This window comes from Hipposideros armiger, unplaced genomic scaffold (assembly GCF_001890085.2).
Source record: "Hipposideros armiger isolate ML-2016 unplaced genomic scaffold, ASM189008v1 scaffold_84, whole genome shotgun sequence".
NCBI lineage: Eukaryota > Metazoa > Chordata > Mammalia > Chiroptera > Hipposideridae > Hipposideros > Hipposideros armiger.
The window spans coordinates 426,259-446,042 of record NW_017731434.1 but is presented as its reverse complement, the minus strand read 5'-3'; the positions used below and the strand labels follow the sequence as shown (position 1 = coordinate 446,042).

Below are 19,784 nucleotides of genomic sequence, written 5' to 3'. Positions count from 1 at the left end.
TGTTTGAATGAATGATTGGTACGAGAGAGATATACTGTTGAACTAGAAAATGCTCTTTACTCTTGTAAAGAATGCTGTCTAATAGAAAAGAAAAAAAATAATCATATAACTGTTCACTCAAATTTTATTTAGCCAAGCTCTAGGAAGCAAAGGTATAGGGTGCTGTGAATGTGCATATTAGTGCTATTTTACAACAGGCTGGAGGGATCAGGGAAGAGTTTCTTGAATAATTGTTCTTTAAGTTAAACTTGAAAGATGACTATGAGTTGATTAAGGAAAAAGTGAGGTAAAAAACATTCCAGCCAAAAGGAAAATTTTTCATTGTTCCAATACACAGAAAAAGCTTTATTTGAAGCATTCTTTAAAATCTTCTGCCTATTAATTTGAATATTAGGATTGTGCAGCTAATTAGAGACCTATGATATACCAAGACATACCTCTGGAAACCACAGAGTAGTGGTAATTAGTATTCTTGAGAACAGCAACTCTATTATGACTGACCGGATGTCATTTAGTGAGACATGAAATAGAACGTTATGACTGAAATATCGGCTTATATTTTATTTCACTTCAATACACATGTATTGAGCATCCATTAGGAATCAGCCATTGAACTAAGTTTTTGAAAGACAAAAATTAATAGCCCAAATGCTTGCTCCCAAGAAGTTTACAATTTGGTAGTAAAGAGAGTGTTTCTGTGTGAAGTGGGAAATACAGAGACAGAAACGTGCATATGATGATAGCACATAAAGAAAGGTTATATCCACTAGGCTAGACTGTCAGGGAGATGTTCTGGAGAGGGTTGATAAACTGAGTCTTGAAGGCTAAGTAGAAATCAGAAGTTTAAAGAGTGAAGTGGGCTGGGGAGAATGGGAGGGTGTAGAGACAGAGAGAACTGCATGAGAACAGGCTTGGAAACATGGAATAACATACTTTTATATTGCTATTCTGTGAATAGATACTATTTCACAGGGTTAGTGTGCAGATTTGATCAGTTCATACATACACAGTGATTATAACATGCCTGGCTCAGAATGAACACCCTGTGAATGTGGGTGACCTAGTGAATGTGATGATGATTATGGCACGTGGGGTCAACCAGGTGACAGGAGTGACTGAATGTGAGGGCTGAGAGGTAGGAAGGGCACAGAGCATGGACACCCACTGGGTATGTCATGAGAACAAACTGGGACTTTTCCTATAGGTGACAGTGCACCAGTGAAGGATTTTAAGCTGGAAAATGATATGTCCTATTTGCACCTTGAATATACCTCTCAGACAATAGTTGGAAAATGGGTTGAAAAGATGCTGAAGATTAAAAAAAAGTAATTTTCAAAATCTCCTTGATCTCATTTCAGTCCTGAGGTTTTGAAATAAATGGTATTACTTGAGTCATAAGTAAGAGATATCAATACAAGAAAACAACACATGCTTTTACATATTCCAAGTCTGTCTAGTGGTGTCTGGCACGGATATAAACCCTTCATTAGTGAGTTTATAGAGAATGCCCATCATTTTAATGTGCCAGTATGTTATATTTCTTACCAGACACTAAAGCATGTTGTAAATTAGATCATGAGATTTGAGAGTTAAGTGGAACATGATTGAACCTCTGCTATGCACTTAATAACAGATACCACCATTTTTTATTGAGAATTTGCTAACTTCCAGACATTTACATTTTTTCCCTAACCCTCAGCAGAATTCTATAAAGTGGTTATTAACTTATTCATTTTTAAATTTGAAGATTAAGGCTTAGAAAGGTTAAATGACTTGTTCAAGGTCATTAAGTAATCAAGATGGAATATGGACTTAGATCTATCTGATTATGGAGTGAGATGGTAGGAGCTTGACCTCTATAACAAGACAGACCACTGTTTGGTATCTGCTCTTCACTGAAGAGCTGTGTGGTTTGGGCAAGTGTGACTGAACAGCTCTAAGTCTTAATCTATTTGTAACAGAAAAATTACACCAATTTAAAGAGTTATTTGGATAATTAAATTACACACACACACACACACACACACACACACACACACACACAAGAGGTCAGCAATTAAGTTCCCAAACTTGTTCCAACGATGTTGCTAACCTTTTGTGATATCAGAGGGATTATTCATTATGAATTTGTATCAACTAGACAAACAATTAACCAAGTTTACTCTTTGTGAGTGCTGAAAAGCCTGTGTGAAAAAATTAGATGACCTGAACTTTTTCGCCAACAATTCATGCATCACGACAATGTACCAGCTCACATGGCACTGTCTGGGAGGGAGGTTTTAGCCAATAAACAAATAACTGTATTGGAACACCCTCCCTCCTCATCTGATCTGGCCTCCAATGACTTCTTTCTTTACCTGAAGGTAAAGGAAATACTGAAAGGAAGACATTTTGATGGCATTCAGGACATCAAGAGTAATACGATGACAGCTCTGATGGTCATTCCAGAAAAAGAGTTCCAAAAGTGTTTTGAAGGGTGGACTAGGCTAGCATCAGTGCATAGCTTCCCAAGGGGAGTACTTTGAAGGTGACCATAATGCTATTCAGCAATGAGGTATGTAGCACTTTTTCTAGGATGAGTTTGAGAACTTAATTGTCCGACCTTGTGTATAATTGGTGCTTAATGAATGAACATTATCTTCTACTTTCTATTTTAATGTATGTGGCTTCTTACATAGTTATTATGTTTTAAAAAGTACTTTCATGTGTTATCTCCCTGGAAGATTGAAAGTTCTTCCCAGCCTAATGAGAATTGATTTTATTTATTTTTAATGAAGAGAGTAACTAAACATGTAGAAATGTAATCAGTATACACGAAACCACGCATAGATTTTTATATACCATCTAAATCTTTTGTGTATTTCTTCCTCTACCCAAGCCCTAATCCAACCTAGCACACAAAACTAGATTCACTAAAATAAACTAGGTTCATTAAAGTCCAAATAGGTTAGAATTCAATACAGAACAAACTTGGAAATTTATAACCCACTGATGAAAATTTATCAAAATATTTAATGAATTCACCTCTGCTCCCTAGTACTTTTCTCCACCCCATCTCTTAGTTATGCTTTACTGGCTGAGAAGTATAGAAATCCACAACTGGAAGACTTCATTACTTTTAGAGAATGCACTATAGTATGTTTACTATAAATAATTCACACAATACTACACTTGTCAAAAAGAATGAATAAAATATATATCATGGTACAGGAGCCTTGATTTTTATTGTTTTTGCTCACTTACTCACTAATTCTCCAACTGCAGCTCCCTGTCACTATGAGTTAAAGTGGTTCTGTTGTATACAAATATTGTATTCTGGGTAATTAGATATCGGGATAGAACCCTCTGTAAATTACTTTAACTGGTGTCAGTATAGAAGCAAATAAGAACTTTTTAGTTCTGTTTTTACTTTGGGTTATTTTCTGACCCTAAACAGACTGACATAAAGGAGTGATTTTCTTTGTCAAATGCAGCCTTTTCAAATCTAACTGCCAGACACACTATTGAGCTATGTGATCAATTCTAATTGGCTGAGATCTTTTCAATTTGGCAGTTTCATCTTTAATGCAATGGATGTATGATTACGTGTAGGTCTTTTCAATGGTTTTTCCATACAGGTACTTAGGGCAGAGGGATTTGAACATAAGCAGGCTGCTGGCTATTTCTTTTGGCCAATTTAAATTGATTCATACAAGTCCTTTGTACCCCAGGGAAAGGGCAGAACAAATCCAAGTGAGTGAGACAGCTATCGCTACTTTCAGATGGAATAGTAGAAAAGAAGGAGGGGCAGACTTGGAGAGGGGAAATACTCTAAATATTGTAAAATTGGAGCTCTGAGCAGTCTGGAAGAGAAGTACTGAAACTTAACTAGTTGGCTTCTGTGTAGAATCAAAGTTATCAGGAAAATTATTTCCAGGATTGATTTTGATATCTTTAGGCTAAAAGGACTGTGTAAATGAACAAACAAAACAATACAAACAAACTCATAGAAATAGAGATGACAGGGATGGTTACCAGAAGGGCAGGGATAGGGGATGGGTGAAAAAGGTGAGAGGGAATACAGTTAATAATATTTTGACAACATTGCATGGTGACAGATGATTACTAGAATAGTCAGGAGACCACACTGTAAAGTATAAAAATGTTGAATCACTATACTGTATACCTGAAACTAATATACCATTGTATACCAACTATGCGTGAATACAATTTTTTAAAGGATTATGTAAATAGAAAGTACTTTTCATATCTTATTCTGCAGGGAGCAATGGTAAGTAAAATATTTTCTGAAAGTATTGCAAAAGAAAATAAGATGATTCTTCCAGAACTCCAAAGGACCCCTGAACATACTATATCAGAATAGCAGAGACAGGATCAGGTAAAAATTTTATTTAGGTCAGGTGAAAAATGTGTCTTGGAACCATTCAAACAAAGATGGATGCTACTGAGAAAGAGTCTCAGTTTTCTGTTAGGTAGTAGACTAGGATGAGCTATTTAAATTGGTCACATCCAAAAATACTCCTTTTCCAATAGACACCCTGGTGATGAGGCTCTCATCTGGTTTATCTCTCTTGGGAAAGAAAACCATGATAGCGCCATTTCTACATCCTCTCTACTCCATAAAGAAGGAGCTCCAGGTGGAATTTTAGTGCTTCTACAACTCGGTCTCCAACTTGCTCAGGACAATCCTTAGCATGCCACATCCATTAATTTGGTGACTCCCTCTCCAAGGGGGAAAGGAAAGCATTTCTTCATCCAAAGAAAATAGGGGCAGTGCACTGCTGACAATATTTTAGCAAGGCCATTTCAGTCCTCCTTTAATACGTGAAAAGGATGCAACACTTCTGCAGCAAAAGAAAATAGCAGCAATTTCATTTTGTTGGTTTGATTTGCTCTGCCCTAGAACATATGCAAAGCATCCATCTGCCTCCTGAGTCTTAACAATCAATTTGTTAAAATTCATAGTAATAATGAAATGCAATGCTGATGCCTGGCATATTAGTTGAACAAATAAGGGTGACAAATATGGCATATGTTGCAGATACCAGTGGCTAAGTCCTCTAAGCTAAAGGACTTTTATTGTCAATTGGTAGGAAATCTTAGGAGCTTCCACAATAATTCATTGTTTCATAAAGTGTGAGAGTCTACAAAAAAAAAAAGTAAAACCAGTTTTCAACTATCACTCTCAATCAACTAAAAACAAACAAACTCAACCCCTGAGAAGAGCTAGCTGCAGCCGCTATTTCTGAGCTGTCTTCCGGAAGACTAATGCTTTGTAAACAGTCTTTCTCTGAAACTCAAATTCCCTAAGAGACAGTCTGAGAATCACTTGAATAAATGCAGTGTTTTGAGTAAATAGAACTTAGTAAGGCCTTCTGAAGCTTCAGAATAGGTACGATTTTCCAATTGATACTCAAATACAGAACTATAGAATTTCTTTTATATAAAGTAAGAGGCCATGACACCTAACAGAAATGCATACAGATATTCATCAAAAGATATGTACATGAATGTTCACAGCAACAGTATTCCTAATAATCCCTAATTAAAATTATCCAAATGCCTCTATACAGTAGAATGAATAAATACATCGTGATATAGTTGCAAAATATTAAACTATACAACAAGAAGGAACGGTCTACAACTACCTGCAACAATATGGATGAATCTCACAAATTGTTGGTCAAAACAAGCCAGACACAAATACGTACATACATAACATTCCCTTCATATAAACTACAGAAAGAGGTAAAGCGAATATATGCCCCAAAAAGACACTGGTATCCTTTTTGGGGAGTGATTGGAAGAAAAAGTAAGTGGGGCTGATAGGTGCTGCCCATGACCAATTTCTTCATCTGGATGCAGAGTGAGCTCAGTTTGTGAGAATTCATTGAACTATAACGTGCAAACGTGTGTGTGAGTATTTATACAACTTAAATAAAAAGTAAAAAACACAACAGGCCCATATCTAACTCATTACCTGCTATTCCATGTCTGTTCCATTGTCTCTATTACGGTAACTCCGATACCATTTTTTCACTAAGCAGTCTTCCGGCCTATATGTTTTTCTTTCTCCTTGTCTCTGTGCTTACAACAGCTCCCTATTTCTATCCATCAAATTCCATCTCTTCTTTTATTAATGGACCTTCATGTCCTGCTTCAGTCAGGTAACTTTTTAGAGCCACCTGCTGGCCTGAGAAATCTAGTTGCTCTCCTTTCACATTGTCTTCTAAGATTCTAGCATTTAAAAAGATAAGAGCACTCCTTTACACTCTTTAAACATCCTAATAAGACAATGCAGGCATCAAAGTCTGACATATTTTACAGTACTTAATTGTACCTCTCAGATTTCAATAACAATGTGTATTGTTCCATGTTGTCTGGAAATCATTTATTTATTTATTTATTTATTTATTTATTGTGTTTAAATGTCCAACAGATTTTTTTATTATCTTCAGAATGACTCCGACCACTAGCCAGCCATCTCTTGTCTGGAAATTTAAGCTCCATAAGAGCTTACATGTATAGAGCTCACTTATGTACAGCTCTCGTAATAATGATAAAGATGCGATTTCACCTTCTGATTGTCTCCAGTATCCTTTCCCTTAAAATGAAGAATTCATTATTAATCATATTTATGTGTACACTACTACTATTACCAATGTTATTATTACTGAAAGGCCAATTATTAGGTGCTTATTTTGTGCCAACCACTGTTGCAAGCAATTTGCACATACTATCTCATTTGCTCTTTACAATCTTGTGAAGTATAATAGAAGTTGTTATTATCCTCATTTTTCAGATGAAGAAACTGAAGTTCAGCAATAACAAATAACTTGCCCAAGATCAAAGATCATGGCTTGATTTGAACCCAGGTGTCCTCACATCAGAGCCCAAGCTCTCATCGTTTCGAGTTCAAGTAAACTTATACTTAAGCGCTAATCATTGGCTCTCTTACTCTTTCTAGTGCAGGCATGCATGGTCGGCAGAGTTATATCTGACACATATTCTCTTTCTTTCTCTATATTTATTTCATTTTAAACAATGTGAATCCACATCAAAATCCCCCTACATAAGAGATATGTCTACTCTGTGTCTAACTCTGTAGGAGATATGTAGATATGTAACTCTATGTCTACTCTAAGGAAGTAACTATCATTACGTGTCACAATTTTGTTTTTCTAGTACCTAGGAGTGTGATGGCACATTCTCTTTTCAAAGTGCCAATACCTAGAATGCCTTTAGTTCAGCTGTAACTCAGGTGTTTTCTTCCCTAGTGATGATCTATAGGACTCTTTCATCCAAGTCCCCAAAACTTCAATATAATCTACTGAGAAATTGAAATGTACAAGTCATGCAAGCAAAATAATTATTGATGCATTGACATAATCTATGCACACAGTTCCAAGTATCACTATAGAGAATGCAATGATGAAAAATATACCTTTTTCATAAGCCCACATCAAACATGTCTGCTCATCCTTTTCACCACTAGACCTGCTGGGATCACAGGCTACCAGGTTCATATCAGCTCCGTTATCCAGTAAGAACTGAACCAGGCGAATGTGGCCATGGTAGCAAGCAGAGTGCAATCCTATGACAGAATATGAATGTGCAAAAGGAAAAAAGAGGAAAACAAAACCCCAATTTTCAAAAGAGTCATTATCACATACTAACATTGTTGCCAGAGATATACAGCAAGGATTTATTTCTTTGATAAAGAATTTATTACTAAGCAAACTATATACTTTAAGCAAAAGAAGTATCCTATTCTAGTTGATCTTCTAAATAGACTGCTTTTTGTAGAGCACAATTTCTGGTATTTCTGTTCCCACTGTAATTACTAAGAATAGATGTTAGCATCTTGCTACAAATCAAAGAACAATGACCCCAATCAATTAAGAGCAGCAAACCAAGGGGAATGCAGTGACATCAGTCTTTTCCTGGTGCAGGCCATAAGGGATGTAGATAATTTAACATAATAATGAAACTGACCCAAAGTCAGCCTGCTTTGCATTATCACCATGGACTATCAATTGTAAATGATGCAATGGATAAACTATCCCTCCCCATTGGGGTTGACCACTCCCACTGCCCCTTCTTTCCTGAGCAACTACTGTTCTAGAGTATTGATAGGCATCAGAAATCGGTGATGTTCTCACCACAGTCTTACCTGTGTGTCCATCCCTTCCTTGGTGGTTGATGCTTACGACATTCTGATCAAGAAGAAATTTAACCAGTTCGATGTTCTTGCCATAGGTACAAGCACTGCAAAAAATACACCACCAATAAAATAGAAGGCCCTTGTTACAGGCTGAATTGCATGCCCCCCAAATTAATATGTTGCATCCCTAACTTCCATAATCTCACCATGTGATTATATTTAAAGAGGTACAGTTCAAACAGCTAATTAAGTTAAAATGGAATCATTAGGGTGGGCTTTTATCCAGTATGACTGGTATCCTTATAAGAAGTGGGGGGTTAGTACATTGATGATAGGAACAGAAAAACCACCATGTGAAGATACAGGGAGAAGATGGCCATCTACATACTAAGGAGAGAGGCTTCAAAGAAGCCAAACCTGCTGACACCTTGATCTTGGACTTCCAGCCTCCAAAACTGTGAGAAAATGCATTTCTGGTGATCTAGCAACCTACTCTGTGGAATTTTGTGTGGCAGCCCTAAAAAAGCTAATACAGACCTGATTTACCCAGGCTATTCTAGATACTGGTGTATATAAAAGTACCAAGAGACAGAGAAGGGAGAAGGAGGGAATGAAAGAGGAGGAGGTGGTGAAAACCCAGCATATACAGAATGAAATCCTGAGGCTTCCCATGTCTGGGCCTTCAAGAAAAGAGTATTGCCTGGTATTTTCTTAACAAATATTTCCTATGATATTAATCCTTTTTCATAAAAGGAGGGACAATATTGCAAGAGTTCCAAGTATTTTTAACTACAGGACGTAGGCATTCTGCAGGATAATCGAATGGGGGAACCCAGGAAAGCCGTATGAGATTTAGTCAAATCCAGGTCACGGTCTAAAATTTTTCCCTGTGAAAGCTCTGCACCACCTCTCTGGAGACTTCCTCAGTCAGAGGGCAAAATTTAAAAATTGTCATTTTATTCAGGAAGCATTGATTGTGGAGTTAAAAACCTAGAGCTCTGGCACATACAACTAGCCAGAAGACCTCAGGCCAGTTCTCTGACCTCCTTGAGTTTTAGTTTATCACCTATAAAATACTAATAATACTTTTTCTACCTGCCACACTGTTGCTGAAATTTCAAGTGAATTGATGCTTATGGAAGTACATTATAAGCTATAGAAGAGTATTCATTGCTAGCTCTTTCGTGATGGGAGAATGTTTCTGTGGAAAATTAACATATTTCAGGACACAAAGGAAATAAGATTCTTATAAATTTTCTAACTAGACATGCTGAAGAGTTAATTGAAATTCTGATTTCCACTATTTACCCTGAAAACTAAGGTGCATAGAGAAAAAATATTTTATGTAAGATAAATCATGCCTAGTAATGACTACTGGATTTTAGCTTTTGACTAGTAATTCTCTGAGATTTTCTTTTTCTATAGTTTCCCTCATACCTCTTCTTTTGCTATCACTTGCTCATTAGCAATATTCTACTTCTAAACTCCAGGGAGCTATATGGTATATGATGGGTGACTGGAGGTGGCTAACATTGGGCAGAACCACATCTAAATCATGGCTAAAGGAAGGGACTCTGTGATATTGTGATGTATAATGAAAATATATATTTGGTCTTCAACCTCATGGCTGGCACAGAGCTCTTAAAACTCTTGCAATTTCTTAAGCAATGAGAGCAGTGGGGGGATCTTTTGTTACAATATTTGGTCTTTTGTCCTCCATTCTGAAATAGCTCCAGAGGGATAAAAGTGAAAGGAGCATCTTTTGTTATTCCTAACAATCCCCTTTCAACCATCCCTGTGTTTAGGTGAATGAGGTGATTTTTGGAAAGCCCCAGAGAACCACAGGTTGAGGGATGGTTGTCAGAGAAATCAACCAAGTAATTAGAGAGGGTTGTCAAACCCATCACCCAACATCAGGAGAAGGGAGAGAGGAAGAAGGTTGAGTTAATCACCAATAGCAAATAATTTAATCAAACGTGCCCAGGTTATACATGAAAGTCCCTGAAGCACGGGGTTTGGAGAGGTTCTGGATTGGTGAACTCATCGGTGTGCTGGGAGGCCTCACATCCCTGTCCACGTACCTTGCTGTATGCTTCTCTTCCATCTAGCCATTCCTGAGTTGTATCCTTTTATAATAAACTGGTGACCTAGTAAGTAAACTATTGATATTTCCCTGAGTTCTGTGAGTTGTAGCAAATGATCAATCCCAAGCAGGGGTTGGTGAGAACCTCTGATTTAGAGCCAATGGGTCAGAAGCATAGGTGATAACCTGGCCTAACGATTGGCATCTGAAGTAGGGATCAGTCTTGGGGGACTGAGCCCTCAACTTGTGGGGTATGACATTAACTTAAGTTATGTAGTGTCAGAACTGGATGGAATGCTAGGACACCCACTTGGTGCCTGCAGAGAATTAGAGACTTTCTCGGTGTGGGAAAAGCTCACACACAGCTGGTATCAGATGTATTCCAGAAGTGAAGTGTTGAGTCTCCTAGGAGAACACAGGAAAATAGTGTTTTATCCTTCCAGACTTGGTTCTAGAAGAGGCAGTTCCCTGGGTCTTACTGTTACCTCTTTTTTGAATGGCCTTGCCCAAATTCTTTTTCTTTAATAAAATGCTTTTATTTTTTCTAAAGAGACACCATTATTTATCTAACGGAACTGTTGTTCCCTTTATGAAGTCTTGTCATGAACCATAGGCTGAGTTCATCGTTATCTCCTCTGCTTCTTGCCATTTAGGTTTTACTGCACCTACCACATTGCCGTGGTAATCGGCACACCTCTGCTTAACTTGGTACCTTACAAGAGTTCCTTTAAGAAGGGGAAGGACTCTTGTCATCTTAATGTCCCTACCTGCACCAACACAAGTCAGGATCTTAATAAATCTTTCTTGAATAATTCAGTAAGTAAAAACTACCATCTAAGTGCAATAGAGTATATCAGCATTAATTATAAGTAGTACCTATGACACTATACTTTTAATGTTCTATTGTTTGAATTACTTCATTGTTCCTTTTCTAAGCAACTATTTACAGGAAATGATGATCTCTGAGTACATACATACATGTATACACATAAGTGTGTACATGTGTATATACTTGTATTTATATATATTTTCATATATATGCACATATGAAAACAATAACAGAAATAAACACACTGTGATTTGTATATAGAAGAATTCATAATCAGAGTGAACACCTCATATAAAAGGAATCTTTCATTTATAAATATGTGTTTAAAATAAATAGAATAAAAGTATTAATATGCTATTTCTAGTAGATACAGGCTTGTGCAAAATAAAACAACTGAATACATACTTTTAACTCCGTTTACTAATCTTGTCATATAGACAATCTTCTGGAGGTGACAACCACCCTCTGATTATAGTTGGTTCCAATTTATGCTCACAGAGTAGCAAAATGATTTGAAAGCTAGCCTGAGGTGTCAGCCTTAACAAGCATGACCTATGGGGAAAGAGGACACCAGCAACCATATGTATCAGTTCTGCCAATTGTACCTTTCAGTGACAAGTCCCACTGATCCATTTTGACTGAGGGCATGATCTGAAGAGTTCTTGCATCTGTTCTGTTACAGAGTGTTTAGGAAATGGATAAAATATTTTGGTGCTAGAATGTAAAGATATATTAAAAAACACAGGCTTTGGAACTAGGCAGGCATTTACTGAATGATTTCCCAGCCATAAGAATCTCTGGCAAGGTACTTAGCTTCCCTGAGCCTTGATTTTCTCATCTGTAAAAGAGGGATAACAAATCCAACTTTATAAAATGGTTATGAGGATTAAATAAGATAATGGATGCAAGTAATCCAGTAGTCACTACTCCATCAATGATACTTTTCTTTGCCTCCTTTTTTTGCTGACCTCTTGGTTGATAAGAAAAAAATGTGGAAATCCAAGTGAAATTTGACAGGTTGATGCCTGATGCAGAGGCACACGCTTAATTTTAAGTTAGTATGAAAAAAAGTCTCATATTTATTATTTACCAGTGTAATAGAAACACTATGTAGATAACATATTCGTCCCAAATACATTTTTTAGAGGTTGCAAACTAGCCAAGAAATCTGTAACGTGTAGGTAAATGATCTTATATTCAAGATGTACTAAATTCAAATTACTATGTTTTATTTTTATAGCAAAATAGTAGCTCATTAGAAATGAGGGTTTCAAATTTTATAAGAAGGTGCCTTCCTTTTGGACATATTAGGGAGTTATAGCTCTGAATTATTGGCAACCTTTCCCCCCACCCCCCTGCCTCCCTTCTCTCCTTCTTTCTTTTTTTGTTAATACTTTTCCAAACCTAGCTGCTCCTTCAGTGTGCTTTTCTACAGCAAAAAGCACACTGCAAAGGACTCTCATGGGTTCCTGGAAAGGAGCTAATGCCTTCTTAGGTATCTCAGCGGCCACCCTGACTAAGCCTTTGTAGGCTGACAGATGGATGTCTTAGATAGGTAGATACATTTGCACATAAGGTTTAAGTGTTGAGGAAAAAAGTGTCACATTTGATGCTGATGAATTCTGGTAATGAGATCCTTGTCGGAGGAGGATTATGGGCCCTGCCCCTTTTGGCAGCTTTCTGCTGAGTGAAGTGGAGTAGAAGCAATATGCTTACAGATGTTGCTATGCCTGTTGCCTTGGCAACATCAGTCCCTGTCTTTGTGGCTGCTGCCAGGAATGCAGCATCTGGCTCCGGCCCCATCTGTTGTATTAACTGTAGCATCTGCCTCTACCTTTTCTTCTGTGCATCTAGCTCTGGTCCTTGTCCTCTGCCCACCCTCTGCTCCCGCTCCCTGATGACAACATCTGCCACTATTTGTTATGGCTTTATGTACACAACCGCAGGTGTCATGGGCTGTCAGCTAAGTTTAGTGGCTAGTGCACTTAAATATTCTTTTACCTGTGAAAAGCTGTTTCACTGAAGATGTTTTCCTTAGTCAGACTTTCTATTCCTGATAGTTGGATGATTTCCTTGGCGACTTCAAATTTGCCATTGTAGCATGCCCTAGAGTCAGAGAAAATGTGTTGATACTAGTAAAAAGGTGCATGCCACATACCTGAAGGACCTCTAGGACTACACATCCTACTCACAGGTGCAAAGGGGTGTCCCCATAAATATTAACTACATGCGGCTGAACTTCCAAATCACTCTGGAGCAGGTACTTCACTATGTCATGGTGTCCAAAGCGAGAACAGAAGTGAAGTGGGACGTGGTCTTCATTGTCCTGAGCGTTCACTGTCATGAACAAAAATGGAAAAAGCATGTTACCTGGAATCCTCTGTTCCTTAGGCTTCTCATGAGCAGTGTTAGGGGCTTTTCTAAGTGCCTGAGAGACTACTGGAAATTGCCAATTAATGATAATAATAAAGGAAATTAAGTGCAACCAATTTAAAAAGTTATAATTATATTCTATTGCCTATTAATGCATTAAACAGGCTTTCTTCTAGCTCCCATAAATTCTATGGGATGCACCTAATCAAATTTCCCTTGCACAATGGAATAGTTCAGGAAACTAATAAGCACCTAAACGGTACTCATGGCCTTAATTTCACAAGTATCTCCTTTCAAATTGATTTTTTTCCTCTGGAGAATGTTAAAAATTACAGATCCTGGCCAAAGTGCCATCCCAGAGGTTTCAGTCCAATAGTTTAGGGTGGAGCCAAGCACTCTGGATGTTTACAACACTGTTGAGGAGATTGTAACATACCCTTAACTGGGAATTGTCATATTATAGTATAAAAGTACTATATATATATATATATATATATATATATATATATATATATATAAAGCTTTAGAGCAGCAGTTCTCAACCTGTGGGTCGCGACCCCTTTGGGGGTCAAACGACCCTTTCACAGGGGTCGCCTAAGACCATTGGAAAACACGTATTTTCGATGGTCTTAGGAACCTAGACACCGCTCCTCTATCCGTCTCCAGGTGGTCCGCCCACATGCAGATACGCCCACACACAAGTACCCATTGTGATGACATCATCGCGCCAAACCCGTCACATACACCCTGTACAAATACAGGTGTATGTGACAGGGTTGGCACCATAATGTACTTATGCGGACCAGTCACACATGTGTAGAGAGCAGCTACTGTGTAGAAAGCAGCTGCTGTGTTGAAAGCAGCAATATTGGAGGTAAAACGACACTTCATGAATTATAAATATTTCACAATATATAATTACATATTGTTTTTGTGATTAAACACTCTGCTTTAATTATGTTCAATTTGTAACAATGAAAATACATCCTGCATATCAGATGTTTACATTACGATTCATAACAGTAGCAAAATTAGAGTTATAGAGTAGCAACGAAAATAAATTTATGGTTGGGGGTCACCACAACATGAGGAACTGTATTAAGGGGTCACGGTATTAGGAAGGTTGAGACCCACTGCTTTAGAGTGAGGCAGACCCATTAATTGTGTTACCTAAGTTACTTAACATTCAACTGTTTACTCATGGGTGGGCATTTGTCCTTCCTTTTGGCCTACCCGCCTCATAACCTCTTCTGACATTTGGGGAATTCTCTATACTGAAAGTATTCACTGGAGGCCAAGACCATGCTCTTTCTCTCACAACTGAAAATACGCTTTACTAGTCTCCTCTGCAGCCGGGGAACAGGATTAGCAGAGGGTTTAGGCCTGTTATTCTAGCATAATGTTTTCCTCCCAACAGTGCCATGATTGGGACACTTATCTGTAGGCTCCTCAAATCAACACATTCTATCAGACTCTGACATCGGAACTGATGACTAAAAAAGCAGAGCCTAATCCACCTGGGCAATGCAGCAGGGGTGGAATAGCTCCAACCAGTTTTCAGCAATGGTGATTCCAGTCATAGATTCAGCGCCCCACACTGCTGGTGCCAGAATCACCAGTGTTGGGGTGTGTGCCTAGCAGGGGTGGCAGTGTGTCTTCATAGGACAAGCTCTGGAATGTGATTTTGGACATAGTTCTTCACTGTGAGGATTCCAAACCTGGCTTTCCAACATTGTCTTGGGAAACATTCTGTATGCTGTTCGATATCCTTTAATATGTTCCCTTTAAGCTTAAATTAGCAAGAGTTACTTTCCAGTGCTTGCAAATGAGAACCCCAGACTGATACATACTCATTTCTTAACTGGCATTAAATGACCACTGTGCACCAGGCACTGTGTTGGAGGTATTGGCTTCTTATCAGTAACGATGGACGTAGTAACACTATTGTTGCGGGGGTGCTGCAAGGATTGAAGGAGAACACAACTGAAAAGCTTCCAGCATGATGCCTGTCAAATATTAGATGCTTAATAAAAATGTCTACTCTCCCATTTCACTAATTGCTCTCTTAGAAGTTTGCTAAGTCCTATAAGCGATAGATGCACAGAGTCTATAGCTTCAAATAACTTACAAGCTAGTTGAATAGTCAAGAATTACAGGCCTCAAATAATAATAACGGAACACCAAGCTGCTAAATTCTGGATCTGCTCTAGCACAATTTTTAAAACTAAAATAACTAGATCAACTGGTCTATAGCCATTTGTTTTATTATTTGATTACTTTGTCCATCTGTACAGGGTGCTTTATTCAAAATTGAAAAGAATGGCCCTTAACAAACCACATTAGTCCTCATTTAGTATTTATCTATCTATCTATCTATCTATCTATCTATCTATCTATCTATCTATCTATCTATCATCTATCATCTGTCTAGGGGGTGCCAAAAATGTATACACATTTTAAGAAATGAAAACTGTATTAAAATTGTAATACTCAATATATACTGATAACAAAAGGTGAATACAAGTCATGTTTGACTTCTGCAAACACAAGAGGTGCTCAAAGTGGTTACCATCAGCGTCCAGACACTTCTGATTACAGCGAACTATTGCTTGAACAACATTGACCAAAGTGTCTACTTGTATACATTTGTTTGGCAACCTGACATAGTGGAAATAATCCATAGAACCGAAAGAACTGATGAGAAAAACATTTTTTTTAAATGATGGAAAATAGAAAGGGAAAGAAAGGGGAGATAATATTTAATTTAAAAAATGTGCAAGCAGTTTATTACTACTATTGTTATAATTGTCATTTAACATCTAATGAACACTGATGTAGGACTACTATATTTGTAGATAATGATTCTCATTTTATTTTTCTGCAAGATCTTAAGCCAAAGGGAAATCTTTAACAAAGTCACTGACCTCCTACTCCCAAGGCTGTTATTGAAAAATAAATCTTTGAATCTTCTCTATTAATGAGTGACTCGGAAGGACACCCTTCCTTCAGAAGAATATTTCTGGTTATTTTGATTATCTTCCTTTTTATGAAACTTTCCCTTTGTTCACGTTCTGTTGGAAGCCAGGGAAAGTCAATACTGTGAGTCAATGCCTGAGAACAGTGGGGAGCCCAGGGCATCTGGAGGTCACGTAAGAGCTCTTGAGGTTCAGGGGGACATTGTAAAGCAGAATGCAGCACAATCTTCCATTCATTCATAATTTGCCTATGGCCATCCCTGGCCCCACCCAACATTATTCTTCTCTAGTGGAATCAATAAACTTCAAAGAAGATGATCTACTTGGTGAATGACCTGCAGTGGCCTAGATTTTCTTCCCATCAAAGAAGATATAAATGCCACCAAAGGGAGGAATGTGGATCAGACATAGAGTTTATGCGTATACACCTATATTTATGCTTCAGTCATTGTGATTTACTTAGTTTTGCCTTAGAACAATTTGCAAAGACAAAAAAGTGTACATATTATTATATCTTATCTTAGATTTGAGTAATATTCTATTTGCTCTAACTTAACATTACATTGAGAGATTTAAATAAAGTAGAATTTCAAGCAAATAAATACATGTAAATCATAATTAGGAAAATATTTAGTGCCTAGTCCTCTACTTTGAAGATAGTACGTGTTAAGTAATGTCCTTTGAAAGAAAGATTGGATGAATAGGTGGGCGAATAGATGATACTACTTGCTTTTACCTTTATTGATCTTAAAGGTAAAACAAAAAAATTACATATTAACCTAAAAATGTCAGCACATCCCATTAGCTCTCTAAAGCAACTCCCAAGTGTGTCTTAAATAAATTTTCAAAAATAAAATCCACGTAATAATTCTGACAAGATATATTTTTAAAAAATAAAATACTTCCTCTTACTGATCATGCCCTAGAAATTTTTGTGACTTTCTATAATACCCAGTTCCATGTTAAAAGTACTATGGCATTTAACATTCAGATGACAACACATTTAAGAATTCTGAATTTTAAATATTATAAGGACTGTATCACCATTTTCTTCTTATGGAGTCCAGAAATATTTTGACCTTTTCAAATCTCATTCAATAAGCATTACATTTCTCCTCTTTCACTGCCCTAAGATGTACAAGGAAAGAAGGCTAGAGACTTAAAACATACATGACTGAATAGGTCAGTCTCCCAAACATGCTGAACTGAAGAGGTTGCTTTCAGAATTACATTTTCGCTAATTTCATAACCTGAATTTATTTTCATTTGTGACATTCTATTACCATGGAAACATACTGTAAATGTCAGATTTCAAATTGCGCTCCTTTTGGGGTCACTCATTTACTTTTCCTTTTACGTCCATTTACCATGAGCAAGGTCCAGATCTAAAATAAATCATCTGGAGGCTTAGCTACATTTTGGAATACGTGAACAAGCTGATAATAAACCCTGTGCAGTGTCCATTGGCACAACAGATCTTCTGGCTTGTTCTTTGCAATCGGTTGAAGTGCAAAAGGTACTAAAATATCAAGTGTGTATTAGAAGGAAAAAAAAAACAAACTTTACAATCTGAGTCATGCTCTCTTGATTGTTTAAATGATTGAATAGTAGAAGGCATATGTAGTGCTTGTGTCAGTCTGAAAGAAATTGTCAAAAATTATATCATATGTTGCTGGTATGTAGGGGGAATACAGGTGCAGCACACTTTTCAATGCTTTTGTAGAAGAATCCTTTGATCCTGGAGACATGCTGATCATAAATGACATTCATTTTGACACCACTGAACTTTGGAATTGTGAAGAGGAATAAAAAGCTGAGGTTGACATCAGTAACAAAAGGAAAAAAAGCAACCAGTTCCTGACTCCTTGGAAGAGCAAGGCAGTTTCGAAAACACAATTATGTGTTCATTGATCACAGAGGTGTACCTCTGCCTATCCTAAACTAACAGAATTAAAGAGACTACTTAAACAAGGTCCAAGGAACTGCATTCCTTGTGTCCTGACAGCATGGGTTGTTTATGATAATACTATAAAGAAGATGCCTGAGTTATTGCACACTGGCTCGCAGTAAATGATACAAGCTATGTTGCTCAAAGTTTGCAAAATAAAATGGCCCTGTTTCCAACATGGAAACTGGAAAGTGCCTTAACTTCGAGTCATAGTTGTCTCTGGGGGGCTTTGTATTTTCCTTATGAGTAAATGAAAACATTGATTACCTTTATTAACTGAATATCAATCTCAATTTTGGACCAAAGAACTGGCAGTGCTAGAGCTCTGACAACCTTGTCCTTTTGGAAATGTGCATCATTTCTGCTGCAAAGGCCAGCAGCTCCTACAGCTGGGCTTTTAATTAGGTCTCTTGGGGGGTCAATGAAAGAATGTTGGATATGCCTGAGAGAATTTAATGACAAGATGTAACTCTGAGTGAATCTGTGTCAAAATAAAGTTCGTGAGGAAGGGAAAAGGAAAGAGAAAGAAAGATCGTTTTTCAATACTCTACTTTTAATCAATTTTCCAAAATTCATTTTATAATTTAAAAAATAAAAAAGTTGCAGAAAATTCTATTCTATTAACTCCACATAAAATCTATCTGTGCATTCTGAAACTCTTTTCCCCAGTCATTTCACATTCCAACTCTATTTCCATTAAAAATAATAGTAATATTAAATATTGGGAGAGTGTGGGAAATACCTGGAACTCTCATATATCACTGAGGGAATGAAAAAAAAAGTACAGACACTTTGGAAAACTGTCTGAAAATGCCTAAAAAGTTAAATACATGCATACTGTTTGATTCAGCAATTCCACATATATATTAATAATTGAATAAAAATAAAAGTGTTTCTGGCTGCTATATTCATAAAAGCCAAGCACTGAAAATATTCAAATGTCCATTAGGAGGTGAATTATAAACAAATTATGGGATAGTCATACAATCTTCAGCAATAAAATACAGCAAACTATGATTCATGCAACAACATGGATAAAAGTCTAAATCATTGTGTTGATCAAAAAAAGGCAGTCACAAAATTATATGAACTGCCAGAACAGAAATAACTAACCTACAGCGATAGAAGCTAGAATATTGATTACCTTTGGTGGTGAAAGCTGTTTACTGAGAAGAGGACACAGGGAAATTTCCCGAGTTCAACTTTCCAGATGAAATTTTTTCAACCTTCTAGATGAAAATACTCTATATCTTGACCTGGGTGGTTTTTACATGGGTGTATGCATAAGTAAATATTCACTTAATTCAATATTCACTTAAGTTTTGAGAATTTTGCTGTTTATAAATTTTATCTCAATTAAAACAAAATAAAATATTAGTGAATAACAACAAATAGGAATAATTTATCCAGGA

General features: G+C 37.0%; 1 protein-coding gene across 1 annotated transcript in view; it reads right to left on the bottom strand.

The window, feature by feature from the left end:
* TNNI3K (TNNI3 interacting kinase) overlaps positions 1 to 19,784 on the bottom strand; it is a 298,768-nt gene that overhangs the window by 191,423 nt on the left and 87,561 nt on the right. The window contains exons 8-11 of the mRNA XM_019643990.1: positions 13,269 to 13,413; positions 13,078 to 13,182; positions 8,174 to 8,268; positions 7,445 to 7,594 (exon numbers count right to left, since the gene is read on the bottom strand). Coding sequence (XP_019499535.1) covers positions 7,445 to 7,594; positions 8,174 to 8,268; positions 13,078 to 13,182; positions 13,269 to 13,413 — 495 coding nt within the window. The remainder of the gene's footprint in view (positions 1 to 7,444; positions 7,595 to 8,173; positions 8,269 to 13,077; positions 13,183 to 13,268; positions 13,414 to 19,784) is intronic.